Consider the following 20582-nt stretch of genomic DNA (forward strand, 5'->3'; position numbering starts at 1 on the left):
GTGAATGAGCCCCAGACATGCAGCCAAGGCAAGGAACTATCAATTCAAACTCTACATCTAAAGGAGACCCATATTTGATGTGTCTGTTTTCAAATACGTTTATACAACATACATATCAAATAATCTTACTCCCTAAAAAGCTGAAGTAAACTCCACTCTTAACTACATCAATGAGCACCTCATAAACATAATATTTACCATATACTCCTTATTCAACTAACCATGAAAAAGAAACCTACTAATTCCAACATAAAAACACAGAACAATCCTATTCCAGTATTCCAATAAGTGCACATAAATATGCATATCACAACTTAATAAGGAAGAAATTAAGTTTAATTGCCAATGAACTATTTTTCAAGAAATACCAGTTACAATGATTTCATATGTACATTTGCTTTATTAAAATTATGGCACTTACTATTAACAGCAGAAATAATTACATGATTTCACATCCAAAAGCAACACAATCATGGAGGTGCAAACATTCCTTATTACCAATAAAAGTAAAAAAGTTTTAACATGGTCTGTAAGCCCTTAATTGCATAAAATATTATATTTAGCATCATTTACAGCCAGTACATTTATATAAACTATTATTTTCTTTCATTAACATTCTGCAAACAAAATATGTTAAAGTAAATAAGTAGGACATCTGAACATGATGAAAATTAAATGTCAGTTTTGAATCATTCATGAAGAAAATGCAAGCTAATAATTCATTTTTTATAAGCTACTAGTATCATCATGATTTTAATTTTTAACTTAAAATAAAAAATTTCAATAAGTGCCATATTGAAAGACAAAGAGGTTTGTTTTTTTTTTTTAATTGCAGCACCTTTAGACAACAAAAGATTGCATCCTGTTCAACCACACTATATAAATTATGACATTCGTGGAAAATACGTACACACAAACATAAAGCAAATGTTCTAACCACTGATAAATGTCATTTGGTAAGCAGTTTCAGAAACAATATTTAACATCATGTAATGAGAACTGCCACCACTTGGAGTTTTTCCATATGTTATCTTCATGAAATAGGAAGCCTGTAAACATAAGGTGTAAAAAAAAAAAAAAAAAAAAAAAAAAACATTTAAAATAAAGATGTAAAGTGCACTCAGTGCACTCTAGATACTATCTTCATACTCTTACTCAAGTAATATTCAGGATTAAAATACTGTACCATTTTAAACATACTGAGTACTTAAGATGTAAAATTGCAACAAATTCATAATCAGATCCAGCTGATAAGAATAATGCATCCAAGAATATCCATTTAAAAATTATAAACTTCAAAGACTTAATTCCCCTTTTATGTTCAAACCAAAGATATGTCCAGTGTTTCATTAGCTCCTTCAAAAATACCATGTTTAAAAACAAAATTGATTTCATCCTAACCAGAGACATATATAGACTCATTATCTAACAAACTGCTAAGCTTTGGTTATATAAAGTGCAGTTCAATAATGTGCCATCCCAATCATTCAAATACTTCTAGCAATTTTGCGGTTGACAACCATCTTCAAAATAATTTTCTTTTAGATTCAGTTAAACTTCTCTATAGGTATTCATACTAATAACTCCAAAATTCTTCCAGAACAATTTGCAATGTGCTTCACAATTCCTAGATAACTGGCAATGAAGCTTAACGAAGTACAGCAATTCATATTTGTTTTGTGCTACAACACATTCAAGATCTGGCTCTGCTTTATTTTTTCTTTAAATACTTTCACACTTTTTGTTGTATAAAATTTTCAAGTTTTATTATGATACAGGCAGTACATTCCATCACCCTCATGGCAACCTCAGAAGTGAACCTGTCATTTGGGATCTGTGGGAAAGGAAGCAAATCAGGATACCTTGTTTTTAAACTGTCTACACCGTAAGCTTCCAATGTGTGAACATCATTTGTCAGTCCTTCAAGTTGCTGACTATATTCTTCTATTTTTTGTGCAAGTGCAGTTGGTTTTACGTCTTTATCGGACTTTCCCCTCACAGCATAGTCAGCTGCAATCAAAGCTAACTTCGTGGAAAGGTAACATTTAAAGCATACCCACTCATTGGCATTTTTATGAAGGTCATTCCTGGCAGCTGAGAAATTTGCTCTGGCTTGTCTTAACCATCTCCGTGCTTCAACAGGATTGCCAACTGACTTGAAAGTGGGAGGAACAAAGAACCTCTGAGAATAAGTCTGCCCAGTTGAAGGAGGGCATTTTTCTTTATTTTGTTGTTGCCGCTCAGATTTATGGCTTGTTGCTTCTTGATTCCATGAAGTATAAAATCTCTGAAATGAGTATTTGTCTGATTGAAATCGAGATGCTGAGGTTGAAAATGTCCTTCTGGAGGCTCTGTCTGCATTTTGATCTAGAAAAGCCTGTTTTTCTAATCTGTTGATTTCATTTTGCAGATGTTTAAAAACTTCATTAGCAATGTCATGATTCTCTGGATTTTTGTCAGGGTGCCACTTCAAATACAACCGCCTAATAATCTTTTTTCGTTCTGATTCTGGAAGCTTCCAAGCTTGCTCTACCACTGATGTCACTTCTTTCAAGATTTCAGGTAAAGAATTAACCTTAAGCTTTTTGGGGGAGTGGTGTTTTGAGGATGAAGTTTTGTGACTTTCTTTACCAGAGAATAGAGGAGGAATGCTTCGCAGACCAGGGGCGAGGAACTCTGTGGGGCTGGTTGGTGTAGAAGGAGCACTGTCTCTACTTTGAGAACTTTCATCAGGCCTCGAAAACTTATACAGATCAAGTGAACTAACTATTTTATATTCACTATAACCAATGTCAATCTGATATATCTTGCCTAGAAAACTAGAATTGTCGGTATCTTCTCTTTCAACTTCCTGTACAATAATTGCATATGTATACGTTGGCTGGTATGACCCATAGATGTCACCACCTTCAGCATCCACAAGGTACCCAACATATTCTCCTGGATAAAACACATTCATTGGATCCATAAGCAGAGTATAATGAATTTCAGCAGGTATTGGCGTGCCAGGCATTGGAAGTTCCAGTTTTGATGGCTCTGAAGAGTCATATTTCACTCCTAAACTATCAAGTTTCTCACTAATCCTATAAATATCATTGCATCCCAGCATAGCAATCAAATATGAAGTGTCAGAAATCAAATTGTCAGTTGCTGATTTCAGTGTCATTGCTAATGCTAATAGGAAATTAATATCTTTACTGTCTGAATGTTGGATGTAAAGCAGGATGACTGCATTACCAAACCTCTTCAGAAAAGCAAAAGTTTCACTTCTGCTATGGGGAATGGGATTAAAACCTTTAACTCTTAATGTTGTTTGAAGCTTTTCAAAACAGGACACTTTTAAGCCTTCTCTTAAGGCTTTGCAAAGTCTTATGGCTTTTTCTTCATTGGCCAGGAAAGCATTATCATTTTCATGCTTCATAATCCTAATCAATCCTGTAATGAACTGTTCAGAAGACAAGAGTAACTGCAGTCTTCCCTGAAGAGAACACAATGCTCCAAACTGACACACTTTGGGAGTCTCTTCATCTAACTGTTCTTCAAGGATACTGCTCAAAAGCCGAGGTCTAAGTTTTTGCGGAAAGAGCATTATCAACTTGGTATGAAATCCATGATCCTTCCCTAAGTAGCACTGGCTAAGGTCAACCAACATTTGCACACCAATATTCCCTTGGATTCTACTTTTATAATGGGGTGCATCATCGAACACTAAGATGCTTGACTTTACCAACCTACCATCCTGGCTTGGAAGATAAAGTGCAAGATCTCGAACATTCTCTAGATCACTCCTCACCTTGACAGAATCATTTTGCAGACTCTTGAACAGACCAGAAACTACTCTCTTAACTGTACGCATTTCATTGGGATCTAATTGTTTTCCTTCAGAATTTTTGAATATGCGGCTCAACACTTCAACATATTGCTTAGTTGAAATAATATCTTCAGTACCTAAGTGCTTGAACAACTGATGAAATGTGCCAAGCTCTAAAGGTAGCTTGTACAAATAAGGTTTAAAATCAGATTCATATTCCAGGTTTATCACTACCTCCTCAGGCTTCAGAAGTTTCCAACCATCTTCTACCATCACAAAAGCAACTCCCCGGAGTTGAAAACGGAACTCCCTTTTTTCTGCACTGAGAAATTCATATATGCTCCTTAAAACCTTTGCTCTAGTTTTTACCATTTCTTCATCTAAAGTTGTTATGTTGCATATATTTCTGCAATTATTAATGACCTTATCAAGAGGGGGATCCAGGTTAACATTAAGCATATTTAAAACTTGTTCAAGCTGTTCTTGTGGACCAAGGTCACTACCTTCTTGCTCTTTGATACTCAAGGGTGTGGCTTTCTCTGGAAGAATAGGGCAAGATGTCCATAGCAGCTGGAGCACATCACACTGCTTGAATTTTGGATTTACCTGTGCTCCATTGAACTTGATAAGAGGAAGTGTTCCATTTACCTCTTGGTATTGAGGATGAAATCGAATGTACTCAGCTGGGGCCCTCTCAGGACATAAGAAAGGTATTAAAGACAGTTCTTTCAGAAAATTTCCAGATAATAAATCCATTCGTTCTTGGAATATATGATGCAGAAGGATATCAACTGTATTTTGCAATGTTTCTTTAGACCAGTTTTCTGTGTTAGCTCTCACACTAATTTCCTTAGCAAATTGTAACAACTGCTGCTGAGAAAGTATGTATTTCAGCCCAATATTTCTTAAGAACTCCACCCAGGATGTCATAAATGCAATTTGATTTTTAGGTTTTATAAGCTGTTCCAGTTTTTTAAAGAAATCCTTAGGAATAAACAGTTTTTCAGGAAGCATAACTTCAAAAACTCTCACAGTTCTATCATAAAAATGTTTGGCTTGCTTTAGTCGACTGTTAGCATCATGGATGATCAATAAACTTTCTAGTTTTTCAAAAAGTTGGTCCTTAATCTCTGATAATTCCTCAATACTAGATAATCTATTCTTAAGATAGATTAAGTGCTCTAATTTTGCATCATAAGAGAGATTTTCAATCTTGGGTAAAAGATGTTTCAAATATACCTCAAGGTCATCTACAGGAACACAACCAAGCACTTCATACAGCTCTTTTAAATGAACTTTTTCTTCAAGAAATGCAGAGGATGATGATTGTGTCCATTTTTCCACTTCAGCTGAAGGGATGCTTTTTGTAAGGACATAGCATGTTCCAAATTTGCCAATGCTCATGTAGCGGCCGCTGATGGATTTGTAACATGGAAGAGACTTTAAAATTTTTATGTCATCTTGGGACATCAAGTGACTCAAATTACAGTTGAAATACATTAGAAGGGCTTCAAAATCACTTTCTACCAATTTTTCAGTTCTAAATGTTGAAGTTTGGACCATGTAATGTACAGCTTTCAAAATGCTTGTCGGGCTCTCTATGTTTGCTGTGTGACAGGACAAAAGAGGAACAAATGTACTCTCTTTGGAACAGATTTTGTTCAAAGCAAGCTGGATACAGCCAGCTTTCATTAGAGCATGAAAAACTTTATCACTCTGGGCATTTGGAAAAACAGCAATATGCATAAGGCTTAGAGGAAGCAGAACATCTCCTTCAGGAACCACAAGCTGATTGGCTGAAACAGTAAACTTTGTTCCTGGAAGCAATGCCCAGTCTTTGAGAGTATCAGCAACGATATCAAATGTTGGTTTTGTTTCTTCCTGATCTTCTTTCACACTTACAGATTCACTAATAAAATGCCATGCATTCTTAAGCCAAGACTCACTTGCAAAATTGTCTTTCCACTTTGTACAATTTTTGGTCTTATATTCACGAGGCAACACAGATGATAGCAAATCAGCAAAGCTGGAAATGTCAAACACTTTTGCAACTTTACGGTTCAATAAAATACTACTATATTTCAAATACAGTGTATTCATAAACAAGTCTTTGCGCGATGGGATCAATTCATGGTATGTTGTTAGAAACTTGGCTCGTTTTGCATCAAAAGTTTGCAAAACACTGTCCAATGTAATGAGAAGGGGCAATCCTTCAACTTCAATCTCATTTTCTTCTGCATCCTTAAAACAATAATCAACTAAAAGTTTTAAACTGTGAAAAAGTTTCAGATTTGTCTGCTGAAGACGACAAGGCAGCTTCCCAATATGGCAGTTAGTATCAGGAGAGGAGAACGTCATTAAAAAAGACCTAACATCAGCAGGGGTCACATAACTAACAGGGATATCTGCATCTATAAGGCAGTGGTAAAGATTGGCAGTTTCATCACAGTTATACACCAAGTTGAAACCTATTTCCAAAAGTAGGTGTTTCAGTCTATAGACATTCTCTGCTACTGTTTTGCGTGTTGTAATATTATAATCTGCATTTTTAAGGTGTTGTAATTCATCCTGTAGTAAATTGTCAAAAAATGGTCTAGTTTTGTTTGAAGAAGACATATTAATCCAAGTAATTATGACTGCTGAGTGCAAATCAGAGCCATCAATATTTGGTGCCCGGACAACAGGCAAAAGACGTTTCATGTCTTCATGAATGCAGCTATAAAGTGCTTTCACTAGGCAATACAAATCTGGCTGCAGATCAAGCCTGTTGACTGGGAAAAATGATAAAAACTTCTTCAAAGTGTCCTTTACAACATGAATGGGTGTGTTTTGCAAAACTGATAATGTTGGGTCAGAACCGGGGAAGTACCGTTTTTTCAATTGGATTAATAATTCAACATATGCAGGAGCTATTAATGCAGTCATTAAGCTGTTATTCCAGTCACTTCGGACACCAACGCCATTATCATCACGCCACAGGTTTCTTCTGGCTGAATCGAGTGCAAAGTGGCCATTCACATGAAATGGCAACCCCGTCTCCAGTGAGAGGGGTAGAAAACAGAAGGCCCTGTGAGGTTTTTTATAGTTGTGAGTGATACAAGCAGCCACTCCACCTCGTGGGAAGAGAGTAATATCTTGGTTCTTGTGTGCTGATATAACACTCTTAGATACTTTGTCCATACTTGAAAAACCTGACCTATTACAAATTAGCCATGTGGTAAGATTTCCTTCAGAATCCTCAGTATCCATAGTATATGTTATCTGTTGAACTGGTATGTCTTTGAGTTGTCTCTTTTTAGTAACACTATCAATTACAGATGCATGAAACTGTTTTCTTTTCAATCTGTCTCCATCAGTGATTTTGCCCTTTACTGAATACAGCACATTTAGAGCTCCTGTAGCTTTATCTATTTCACAAATAGAAATTTTTTCCATGTGATTAAGAAACATTAGAAGTTCTGCCCCATCTGAGCGTAATTTGTCCAAAAGATTCTGGACCATTCTGTCTGATGATGGAACTGAGGAAATTTCTGAAACTTTTGCCATTTCTGCATTACGAAGAGGAAATCTAAACATTGTGCAATTATCCAACTTAAAGTGGTTTCCCAAATAAAGGTCAAGAACATCTGAGAACTGTGTCCTAAAATCTGCATCCAAATCTCTAAACATGCGTCCAGGACTAACAGATGTGGCTCCTGGTGCATATCTAGCATGAGGATCAAAAATACACAGGATGTCATTGCCAGAAATAAAAGAAGGGCAGTCTGTAATATGATACACAGAATTGAATCCTATACCATACTGTCCAGTTTTGCAAGGATTTCCTTCTTTGGTACCTTTTCCAAGATTTTGAATTCCTCTAACATCATCTTCTGTAAAAGGCTGGTTGTTGTACACACAAAGTGCTGGCCCTTGCAATGGGGCCCACTTATCATCAAATATTCTATCAACTGGATGCTGTCTAGGATCAAACACAAAACAGATTTCTGTGGCCTTAGCATCATCAGCATTTTGAAGAAGCTCTTTCAACATTTCCTTTTCTGAAGGATAAGCATTAAGGATGCTCTTAATTCTGCTGGTCAATTTTTCTTTCTGCCCAAATTCTGTGCCAAGTGTTGTAAAACAAATGTTGGATGCATATCTTTCTAATGCTTTATGTCTCTTTGGTATTGCTCCTAGTTTTACAGCTACCTCCCTTGGTATATCAGCATGGCAATATTTTACAGTGGTATCCTTTACTTTTATCCACGGACAATCATTGTAGCATAAGGACTTAGCAGGGAGAAGCAAAAGATTAGTATCTGGCAACAATATTTTACCATAATTTTTCTCACAAAACTCTTGTTTCTTTTCTCTAATGAGACTCCATATTCCTTCACTGATTATGCGTCGGCAAAGCTGAAAATTCTCTTCTGTTATTTGTTTATTTCCTCTTTCTTGGTCAATGGATTCCAAAACTAGGGCAAAATCTTCAACCATAAATGACTGCCTCACGCCCACACTTTCAAACAGTTCACGAAAATTATTTTTATATTTATTAGGTAACTGATAAAGGTATGGTGCTGCTTCAAAATTCAAATGAAAAGAAACTTTTTCTGAGTCAACATATGCATTTTCAACTAGGATGAAGCTAAAAGACTTTAATTTTTCAGTAATTGATACCTTAGTTATTTCACTTTGCATCATTGCTTCATGAAGGTATTTGTAGCAAGCATTGGTGATATTTTCCTGGTACAATGTAATTCCATCATCAACTGATTTTGCAACTTCTTTCAATTGGTTTATAACCAGATCAACTGTTGGCTTTTTTAGTAATCCCAAAAACTCCTTAACAGCCAATGACATTGAACCACAACCTCTAAAGGAATGAGAATTTTCATTTAGAATTGGCTGCAAAAGACAAACTATATCTTGATGTTCAGCTGTATAAAGCTCAGTTGCTGCAAACATTTTTTCAGGCTTAAAAGTGTTACCTTTCCATTCCAAAGAAAAACCTGCTGGTTTTGTTAGAAATGGAAGGAAGGGGATTGTTTGATATTTTGCAGCAAAATCCTTTGCTCTAGGATCCCTTATCTTTAGCTTCTCATCAATAAGACTTAATAAGATACTACTTCTTAGACAAGCAGCAACATGATCCCTTTTATTAATTTCAGCTACTGACTCTGCACGTTCTAGCATGTCATCCCATAAAATATCATCTTTTGCCATACCTAACTGAACTAGTTTAATCAAAATAATAGGATTAAGGTAATCCTGAGTAGAACCATAAGGGAACCGTCCATCTTTAATATCAAATAACTTAGCAACACGTCCTTCAGGATGGATTAATCTAGATGGCAAGACCAAAGGATGCCCCTCCAAGGAACAAGGAATACATGGAGTAACACGAAGAATTCCTGAGAACTCATCAACTTTTTCATTTAGGACAAAATTCATTAAGGGATCTCTAAGTTCTGCTTCAATTTCTTGAATATTTGGAAAAAACACTTCTGAAAAAAACTGTTTCTCTGAAAATGTATTTTCAAGCAGTATCTGTTTGCAGCCAGCTTCTTCAAATCCTAATTTTACTGAAGAAGGAAGTTCAACAGCACAAAGGTTTTTGGATCCAGTCTTTTTGAGGTATTTCAGAAATATCTTGAAGGCTGCTGGACCAACATCTTTTCTTTTAAGTATAGAGTCATCTAGAAATCTCACATTCTTCATGGAAACCCAAGTAGATCCATCAGAGAAGACTCTGGTCAAATCCTTTCCTTTTCCATGAGCTATATCTTCATAAAACCCTTGACAAATTACAGAAAAGTCATCATGAACTAAATCAGGATCAGGCCATGTTGCATAGTAAGTATAATCAGTTAGTTCCCCACTAGTGGCCAGGTCCCGTAAGACACTGAGAGCCTGTAAGTAAGCTTTCACAATAACGTGTCTCATGAACGTGGTATTCCATCGTCCCTTTGTATCTGTCTTCCAGATTTCCTTTCTATTTGAAGTAACAGCAAAACACCCATTGATGTGAACTGGTAAGCCTGTTTTTATTCGTAAAGGTAAATAGCAAAACACTTCTCCAATGTGTGGTTTCACAGTCCACTTCTGGTCTTGCGTTTCACACAGCAGAATTCCTACTGCCCCACAAGGAACCAGCCCCAGTCGTCTTCCACTTTCATTCAGGGAAAATTTGAGAGCCTCTCCTGTATCCATGCAGGTGCATATGAGCCATGTGGTAGAATCTACTGTTTTTTGTGGCAACTCATCTGATGGTTTTTTTGATTGGCCAGACTTGGCCATTTCAAAGAGAGCAGCTGGGTCATCATCTGGACCTCTAAAGAGTGGTGACTGCAAATCAGCAATCCTTCTGAACACATGGTGAAATTCTTCAACTGTGATCTGAAGAATGCAAGATGACTTTGGTGCATCTGTGGGAAGCTTTCTACTACTGCTGCTACAGGTCTTCATGAGCTTAGCAGCTTCCTTTAAAACACTTAAAACAGGTGCATTCAATGCTTTGGAAGAGCAGGACTTTTTTTTAATTATTATTGTATCTTGTGCTAAGCTAGGATTGGTTTCCTCAATCTTTAAGTATTTCAAATACATAGAATTTACACTCTGAGTAAAAATGATAAGTCTATGTCCACAGAGACTAAATTCATCCACAAGAGAGTAAATATCTGCTGTATTATAGCAGGTACTACTTACTTCACTCACTTTTGCCTCCTGTTGAGTTCTAAAGGACAATCTGAAAAGAGTTCCATTGTAGCTATAAGGTGCTTCTACCGTCAAAGGTAACTGACAGCCAAATACATCTATAAATGGTTTGAACTGATTAGGAAATTTTCTAAGTCTTTTCTGTTGTTTACTCCAATTTATTTTGATTCCAGGATTAGACTTATCTTTAATGTGTTTACTAATATGATTTATGTTTGGATCAAACATTATCATGAATTCTCGACTCATAATAATGGGAATATCAGTGAGATGGTATACAGAATTAAATCCAAGACCAAATTTTCCAACTTTGTCAACTTCTCCCCTTTTTAAAGATTCTCCTAACCTAGTTATGTTCACAAAATCTGAATCTGAGAATTCAGAATTATTGAATGACCACAAAGCAGGCCCATGGCAAGCTGCCATTCCTGGGTCTAGAAGATTCTCTCTTATGTCCATATTTCTTCTCATATCAATCATGAAACTGCATTCTGTTGCATTTGCATCATCAGCATTTTGAAGTAGTTCCTTAAAAATATCTGACACAGAAGGGTACTCTTCCAGAATATTTTTAATTCTTACAGTGAGTGGTTCTCTTTGTCCTGACTGCTCAAATCCCATGTTTTCAGGATTGATCAGTCTTGTACTAAGGCATGGAACTTTTAGCCATTCTGCAGTTTTCATGGGTATGTCCTCGTGCACCAAAATGATTGGTTCCACTGAATCTTCTAGTAAGTCATTGAGGTCATCAACTTTGATGTCACAGTAACAGCATTCATGAATTGGTTTCATGATAAGTTTAGAAGGATTTTTGCTGTGATGTATAGGAACTGGTGTATTGGGACTTGCTGGGATCTGATTGCTATACAGCCATCTGATAATACTCAACATAAGTTGAAGATTTTGTTTGCTTTCTTGTTCACTGAGATCCTGATCACTTTTGAGATACACCTTCTGAATGACCATGGAAATATGATCTGATGTCAATTCCTCTATTGAACCACAGACCTTAAAGAGTTGGTGAAATTTTGCCATTGTTTTAGGCACATTATGTAAATACGGCTGAAGGTCCAGATCATGGATTGGTTTGATCACAGCTTGGGCAAGAGGACAAAATTTTTTGCCAGTCCAAACCCATGGAAACTTTAAGGCCTTAAAAGATTCTTTCCCTTCATTCAAATGATCATGCATGAATCCATAAATTTCAAGCAAAATGTGTTGGAACTGATAGTAGTCTTCATCACTAAAGGTTTTTGAAGTATACCAGTCAACAACAATTTTGAAGTGTTTTAAGACAGCACTGATGCTAGGCTTTGTAAAAATACCTAATGCTTTTTCCAAGTTTACATGGATACTTTCAACAAGAGGAAGTGATGAGCCCACTAGAGTCGCATGGGCCACATCGCACATATCCGGTGGTACACAAAGATTACAGAGATCTCCTTTCCAGACTAAAGAACCTGGATAATTTGGAGGCCTTTCCTTGCAGGCTGGAACCCATTTTATTTTCTTCAATGTCATCTTTCCTTCAGAAGATTGCAAGAGTGTATGATTCTTATTTAAAACCAGTAACAGTGTTTTGGCTTTCTTCAGAACATCCTGATCTGGACAAGAACTGACCTGTAAGGATTCAATTTTTTTTGCTACTTGCACAACATCTTTCTCATTGAGACTGGCTTCATTTTTTAAACCAATCTGTCTCAAAGAGTGAAGAATATCTGGTGAGGTAAAAACTGAGGGTGGGAAACAGATTTCTTCTTCATTATAAAAGAGATCTTTAAGTATTTCTATATCAGGATCGAAGAGCTCACTTGCTGATACCATCCGTTCCTGTGAAATCTGAATGAATTTTAATGGCATTAACCATTCAAGCACATTTGGATTCTCATTTTTAAGAGAGGACAGATTTTCAAGGATCCATAACATCAGGTGTGTTACTTCTTCATGTGAATAAAATGCATTTTCCATATCTCTTAAAACAAGCTTTAAGCAGCTAGTAGTCTTTAATTTCTCTATCTTCAACATGTTTGCCAAGCGAATGGTAGCTTCATCACTACTGTCTATTACTGAAACAGAAAGTCGCAAATCTGGTGGAAGTTTGGCAGTATGGTGCAAGACCTTACAACCTTTCAATTTTGTATAAGAGGAAATTCCCTGATCAGATGAGTGGTTAATTCGTTTGAATATTGTCAATTCTTGAATTATTCTTTTCTCCTTTTCACTAGTATCAGTTAAACTAGCCAAAAATTTCCTCAGAGCATCTTTGTGTGTAGGAAGAAGAGAAGCTATTTGATTACATAATTTCTGCATTGGCATCTTTTCCATTATCTGCAAAACTGCACTTGGTAATGGTGAATGGATGTATTTTTTAATGAGTGGATGTTGTATAGAGGTATCTAATTTTTTCAAAACAATCCCTCCAAGTTTTTGTACAATGTCTGCTAAAAATTCTGGAAGCTGTGCTTCCGTTTCATCATCTAAAATAACTAAAGATGGAATTCTGAGTCTAATGAGTTCTACACACACCTGACCTTCATCTAGTGTAGTTCTTGGGATAAGTGGCATTTCATCAAATAAAGTCAAATCCTCTGAAAAATGTATATAGAGATTCTTCCAAACCATCTTAAGCCATGAAACAGATGGGTGATTTCTGTCTTCACTGAATGGATACCACTGAACGATCAACTCTCTGCCGGGCCAGAATGTATTCATTACTTCTTTAATAAGACGTGCAAATCGCTCTGGATTTAGAAGCTGCAGCTGAGTACATGGCCTTCCTGTAAATCATACACAGAAATATCATAAATACACATTATTCTATTGTAACAGCCTTCTATTATCACAGGTAAGAAAGTACTAGAAAATTATAGGAGTTTTAAGTAGATGTGAAAATTCAGTACACCTGGGGTAATTTTTAAATAATAATGATAGAGAATTTATGTATGATTCCATATTTAGAATAGCCTTTGGTAGAAATAATTCCCTCTAGAAAATTCATATTTTAAGAAAATATATAAAACACATTAAATGTGTTTTAAAAAGTATCCTATGATGTTCTACAAATGGAATCCTCAAGTGGGAATATCTTTTTGTGTTACTTCATGTTCCCTCATGAAGGAGCGACATGGCTATGTGGGATGGAGAGAAGAATGTGAAGTCAGAGCTTGAGTATTCATCTCAGTACCTAACATTTTCTGAAGCTCAGGCAACAATGAGACTTACATAGTTTCCTTTCAACCACTAACCAGACATGTAATTTAGAATTATTTATTCTTTCCAGAATTTGAAAAACTCTCATCTGGTAAAACAATAAGGATGAGGATCTTGGTATAAAGACTGTTCTATGTATATGCCAAATACAAAACATAGTCACAACTTTTTCAGCACTACTTATTATTTATAAAGTGTGTTCTAAAGAGCCCTGGGATTTTGCAAAAATGCTTCAGGGGCCAGGAAAGTGAGAAAGTGGAATGGATGTGCAATAAAGGCAGGGGTTGTCTCCCACCAGAACAATTTTACTTCTGTAAGTTCATGAACTAGGAGAGAAATAATGTGGGTTTTTTTTGGTGGTGAGGGTGGGGTGATGATTTTAACCACTGGTCTAGAAATTCATGTTTTCTTTCTAAGTGCATTTTGTGTTTCAGAATATTTATAGTATTTATATCAGTAGGAACACAATGAAAAAAATAACACTACATACCTAGAGGTATATAGTTGCCCACAGAGACAATAAAAAGAATCTTAAATTCAATTTTGTAGAAACCAATATTTAGTTTTCTCCCTGTATATATGACTTCTAGACCCTTAAAAAAGCAATTCTGGAAAACATTGTAAAAGAGAGTGTACCTCAGGCCCTTGGTAATTTTTTAAATCATTATTTCTTAAGCAAGGAAGAAGCATTTCTTTCAAATGCTTAACACAGCAGGAAGATGGCCTTATCTTCTACCAAACATTATCTGTCAGGTTACAATAAGACATTTCAAAATTACTTTCACAGAAATTTAAATAAGGGCACACTTTCGCTACTTCAGGAGAGTGACAATACCCAGATTCAGAATATTTTCATTTTCTATACTGTATGATTTAGGGTCATTCAAGTAGAAATATTTTTAAAATTATAAGACCTTGAGAGCAGTCTAACCAGTATAGCTTCTTTGAGCTATGAACCCCATTAAAATATAATTTTCAATAATGTTCTTAAAATATGGTTATGGGATATCTAAATTGTAAGTAAAGCATGGATATAATACTTCAGATATAAAAAAGTTAAAAATTCAGAACACACAGAACAAAAAATTAAATATGCACCACTTTATGTTCTATGTTAATTGCCATAAGACATGCATTTTGAAGATATCCTACCAAATATCCTGGTATGAAAGATACCTACCTTCAGGAAAATTTCCTGATATTAATACGTAAATAAAATGCCAAGACACATACACACACATCACATATAGCATGCAACTAATACACCAGTCATGCTCAATTGAAAAAACATGATAGAAAATAAAGGAGAGAGAAAATGTAGTAAGACCCAATTCTAAATACATTAAGTTGATTCAATCTGAGTTCCTGAGTTCTATCTACTTTGTATTAAAGACATTTAGCCTTTAACCTAAATTTCAACAAAGAAAAAAAGTCTCCATGTCCTGGGTTAGAAATCTACTGAAGCATCTCTAATAGAATCAATAAAATAATTTTTATACATTTTAGTAAATGTGAGTTCTATGTCCTTGAAAATCTGCAACAATGTCAAAAGAAGTTAACCAGAGAAGTGAATCTGTTCCTAGAGAAAGTAACAGTTATTTACACTATTATCTGGTAGGATCACTGAATTTGGAATAACTCTTCTATGAGCAATTTTGCTTCACTATAGATGAGTTAATCCCTTACATGGTGAGAATAACAACATCAATAGGATGAATCACTATTCAAAGACTGAACTATGTTTTTAATGTCTATGTTTATTTATATGTTTATGCTTAGTGAAGACAAGTTCAACAAGAATGGAAATAATGCAGTCTACTTAAAATTCTTTTCCCAATTGTGCTACATATTATGCCCTTCAATATAATTTACTTATCTCTGCCTGAGTTTTTCCATCTTTGAAAGTGTTGTATTATTTATGTACCTCTCTTGAATGTTGTAAAGATCATTATATGTTGGGAAAGCACTTTTAAAATAAAAAAAAAATACTTAACCAAAAAAAAAATCACATTCCCAAATATTAACTGAAGTTTACAACATTTGATCAGACTCCTCCAGAATCACACCCAACTGGCTACAGTGCTGATCTGAGACTTCAAGTACAGGTGAGTTTTTTATACTTTTGGGCATACATGGCAATGGCAGCTTTAATGAGTTCTAATAATGCTCCACTGTGTAAACATATTAAAATCTCTATGTAAATAAATATGTGATATAGTGATGGTCCAATTAAATGGTCCAGTCAAATCTTCAAAAATAATATATATATGTATATATACATACAATATATATATGTATACACACACATATATATATGTATATATGTGTGTATACATATATATTAAAATAAAGAAAAGGAAAAGACCAAACACAAAAAGGAAAGAGATTCTAACTGACAGCTAAGACTCTAGCAGGAATGCCACAAGTCTAGCGGCAGCACTGCTAAGCATCGGGGATAAGTACAAATGTCCCACTTTTATATGCAGCAGGCCAAGGGGGTTCAAAATTAGTCCCAATGACCAAATTTATTCTCCTAAACAACACTGATGCTCTGCCACCGATTTCCAGGCTTTGGTTTAGAATAGGAGATGAAACAGCATTTAAAGAACTATACCTAACCTGGTAGAGTCCTCAGGGCAAGTGTTAACTATGCAGCCTACTTTAGTCAAGATTTTCCTTTCCTCTTTGATTTGACTACATGTTACAAAATGTAAGATATATTGATAAAGCTTTAGGAAAATTTTTATAATAGTAGTTCAGACTAATTAGGTACTTTTAATATAAATCAGAAGCCAAATCTAATATCTATTATCAATTATCAGTACAATAATGATTTGATTTCTAAGCTGATTTTATATGCATGGTCTATTTCAAAGAATAACATTTATCATAGAAACAATTTCTATAAAGGAAATATTGCATCTTTTAAATTTCTAAGTGAAACATGAACTTGGGAAAAGTAAAACCACAAGTTGAATAAAGTTGGTTTTATGTAAAAAAATATATATATATATATATATAAAGAATATATATATATCAGTAAAATGACAAAATAGGCATTATGAGGACAGTTAGTCAATGGTCCCTAATGAAAACTAGATGGGCCACGGTGTGATTCTTCAGCATGCCCAGGACAGGGCTCCCACTATCACCAGCCTCAGCACTAAGCCAAAATCAAATGGTTCATTGTGAGGCCTCTAACTTTCTAGTGAGAGAGATCTCAGAATTCATTCTTCCTACACTCTCATCTGAATATCTGTGTGTACATATAACAGAGGTACATTCACTGTTACACTTTCCCATTAAATATCACAGCTTAAAATACAAAATTTCTGCGTGATCTTTCGTTTGAGACTAAATGTCCTGTGAAATGAACTGTTTCTAAGTCATTTAACTATGGTTTTATTATACTATGTGCAACAACAAATACCTGTATTAATCAAGTTTCCTCTCTCCTTTAATAGTTATTACCACCAAAAGAAAAAAAACTGTTGGTATAATTTCTAACTACATAGATAAAAGAAAACACATGATTCAAAAATCAAATGAACACAAACATCAAGCTTCAAAAGAACACAACATTTAGTCAGTTATCCTACCTGAATATCCCCAGAGAAGTTGTTGTGCTAGAATGTAATTAAATCCATTCTTAGAAAAGCCAAAATTGTCACAATTTTCACATAACTGCTGTAACAATTATTTGGTATCTTAAGACAATGCTGTCTATAGAATCTTTACACATCATATGTAAAAGACAAGACATAAACAAAACTCTTAATGTAGCAGAATATACATTTAAAATTTTAAAGACATTTCAATGCAAGCTAATCCAAACTACATAACAGTCAGGAGTTTTAGTTCAGAAACAAAGTAAAGAAGTAAGAAGCATGTAGTTTATATGCATCAATTGCATTTCATCCACATAAAGTCACTTGATAAGCTTTTATGGGCTTTATGCACAGGTTAGCATCATATAACTTTCAGAGATTCTAGAAAACAATTGAGAAAGAGAAGTATAATTTTTAAATACTTAAAGAAAGTAAAGGTACAATTCTGAGTTTATGAAAAAGAAAGGGAAATTTTATCAAATATTCCCACCACTTGCTTAGACAACCACCAATAATTACATACTTCCAAGAACTGCTCCATTGACATCTAACCCCTCCCTGCCTAGGCAAGTCGTTTATTTGATCAAGCAGATTGCTGTAACTTGATAAAATGTTTGTGTATTTGGGCATCTTAGGCTCAACCTGGCAGCTAAGACAACCAAAGGTCTAACCAAAGGAATTTAAGTTCTTCTAATCTTCTAAACATCCTTCAAATCACCTTAAGGGCAGGCATTTGTCAGGCAAATCAGCTGAGTGCTAGTGACACAGAAAATAACAGCCAGTCGTAGTCCCAGACTCTGTCTCTGTCTAATGAGGAAAGTAGGTATTAGAAAAACATACAAACAAGAAGTACCGGTGTAGTGCTGTGGTGAGCCCAGTGCTCTGGAAGCACAGGTGGCGGCAAGCAAGAGGAGTACCAAGTAGCAAGATGAAGGAGGATGGCAAAGACAAAAGCCACATGTCCCACACCTAAGGGAGAAGGAGAACATACTGTTCCCCAAATATGAGAAGATCACAAGAAACAAAGAAATCAAGGAAGGAGAGGAATAACACCAAAGATTTATGTAGGACTTCCACGTTTCAGGCATCTTTATGACACCCAGAAAACAAAGCCAGGTGTTAAGGTCTGTAAACAAGTCAAGATGGCGCCTGGCATTTTGCCAGAGGGAAGTAACGCCAGCAAGCCATTAAGTGTGGAGACTCCTTATTGGTTGACTGCTGTATCTAGTTTATGTTAATTAAGATAAGCTGTGTGTAATGTATATATACCCCTCCTGTCCTACAATAAACGGCTCCCACTCCTGCTGTATCAATCTACACAAGTTCCTGGTCACCCCCCGGGTTATTTTGCCCAGCCAGCCGGGCTGCGGCAGCCAGGTAATAAACAGCCTTGTTAAAAGGTTAAGGATTAGGCCTTTTTGTAAGGAAAAGGTGGAAGTCTTTGAAAGATTTTTGAGAAGTGGTAGGAAAGTAGTATTTTAGAAAGATGATACTTGTGCACGTTGAGTCAACCTGAGGGGTAAGAATGAACACGGGGAGATACTAGAGGTCATTTCCCCATTTCAAGGAGAGATGACAGTGGCCTGAATGAGGGTGAAGGTGAGGGTGAGAGTGGAGTGGAAGGGTAAAAGAGACCATTCTTAATACATGGTCCTTTCCATCCAACAAATAGCTATGGGGGTGGCTAGAATTTTCCCTACATGTGCAAGACAGAACATGGGCTCTCCCTGACTTGCCACCCACCTCAATATAGACCCACTCTATTCTCAATATTTGATTAAGTGCCCATCAAACTAAATGACAGTAATGATTTTTACATCAGGATCCTCACTCCACTGTGAACTTCTTCAATTTTATCCATCTATGTATATTAATCTCATTTAGCATGATGCCTGGTATATATGGGAATTTGAAACTAACACTTATGGAAGACTCTGGTCATGATATGAAACAAGGCATAGGACCATGCCTGATAAATGAATATAAAAATTTAAAAGTATACAAATAGGATCCTGGTGCCACTATGTTAAGCATTTGTCTCACTTAATTGCTTTTTCCTTTCATTCAGTGTCCAGTTACCTGCTCTTCTAACTCTTCTCTTCTTCCCCAATTTCTGAATTAACCCATTTACTCACTTTTTAATAGATAAATAACCTAGACCTGCAAATAAAAAATAAATAGAATTGTGCTCCAATTCTACAACTCAAGCAAATCATTTAAATCCTTCAATTTCTTTGAGCTTCTCAAAAGGAGATGATGATATAGGCTATTATCTCATGGTAATGGAAAACACTGTAACAGAAGACACTAATTTGGAAAGAAATACTAAATCACAGGAAAATGACATGATTGACATCCTTTTGTAGTCCTGTTCCTGAAATCCAGGCCTCACTTGGCAGATGGAAGCAACAACCTGTCAAAAAAAAAATGAAGAGGAAAGAAGAAAGCTAATATCAACATCGGGACAATAATAAAAGAGCAACTATTCAGATTTGGAGGTTTAAAAGGATCTTGAGGATGCCAAAAGGAGAGAAAGTTTATTCAAAGAAATAATAACAGAAAACTTCCCAAATCTAAAAAGAAAACAAACATCCAGGTATAGGAAGGTCAAAAGATCACCAGTCAGATTTAACTCAACCATGTCTGTCCTAAGACATATTACAATCAAGCTCTCAAGGTATAAGATAAGATTCTCAAAATTAAGGAAATAATTAACAAATAAGAGTCCAAGTTTGCCTGATAGCAGACTTGTCAGCAGAAACCTTATAGGCAATGAAAGAGGGAATTTTCACAATAATGGTAAGGAATTTTCACAATAATGAAGAAGAAAAAAATGTCAACAAAGAATGCTGTATCCAGCAAAGCTATCCTTTAGAAATGAGAGTTAAATATTCCCAGACAACAAAAGCTGAGAGAATATATCTCCTCCACACATGCGTTTAGAAATGTTAAGAGTTCTTCAAACTGAAAAAAAAGAGATGTTAATAAGTAAGAGGAAAACATTGAAGAGTATACAATGCATTGGTCAAAGTAACTACACAGACAAATTCAGAATGCTCAGAACACAGTATGTAGGCAATTCATATCTTTATTATGAATATTAAAAACAAAAAGAAGACCTTAATAACTATGTTAACAATAGTAGAAGCAGACAACAGGGAAAGATGCAAAATGGAACAACAAAACTTTAAAATGTTAGGAGGCGCCGGGCACAGTGGTGCACACCTGTAATCCCAGAGGCTTGGGAGCTGAGA

General features: G+C 35.5%; 1 protein-coding gene across 5 annotated transcripts in view; it reads right to left on the reverse strand.

The window, feature by feature from the left end:
- Nucleotides 1-771: 771 nt before the first annotated feature.
- Sacs (sacsin molecular chaperone) overlaps nucleotides 772-20582 on the reverse strand; it is a 77568-nt gene continuing 57757 nt past the window's right edge. For 2 of the 5 annotated variants that reach the window (XM_026394963.2, XM_026394964.2), the window contains exons 9-10: nucleotides 17320-17346; nucleotides 964-13287 (exon numbers count right to left, since the gene is read on the reverse strand). In XM_026394963.2, coding sequence (XP_026250748.2) covers nucleotides 1733-13287; nucleotides 17320-17346 — 11582 coding nt within the window. In that variant the 3' untranslated portion in view covers nucleotides 964-1732. Of the gene's footprint in view, nucleotides 13288-17319; nucleotides 17347-20582 lie in introns of all 5 variants that reach the window. The other 3 variants (XM_026394967.2, XM_026394966.2, XM_026394965.2) reach the window with 3 other exon arrangements.

The sequence above is a fragment of the Urocitellus parryii genome, chromosome 2 (assembly GCF_045843805.1).
Source record: "Urocitellus parryii isolate mUroPar1 chromosome 2, mUroPar1.hap1, whole genome shotgun sequence".
Lineage (NCBI taxonomy): Eukaryota > Metazoa > Chordata > Mammalia > Rodentia > Sciuridae > Urocitellus > Urocitellus parryii.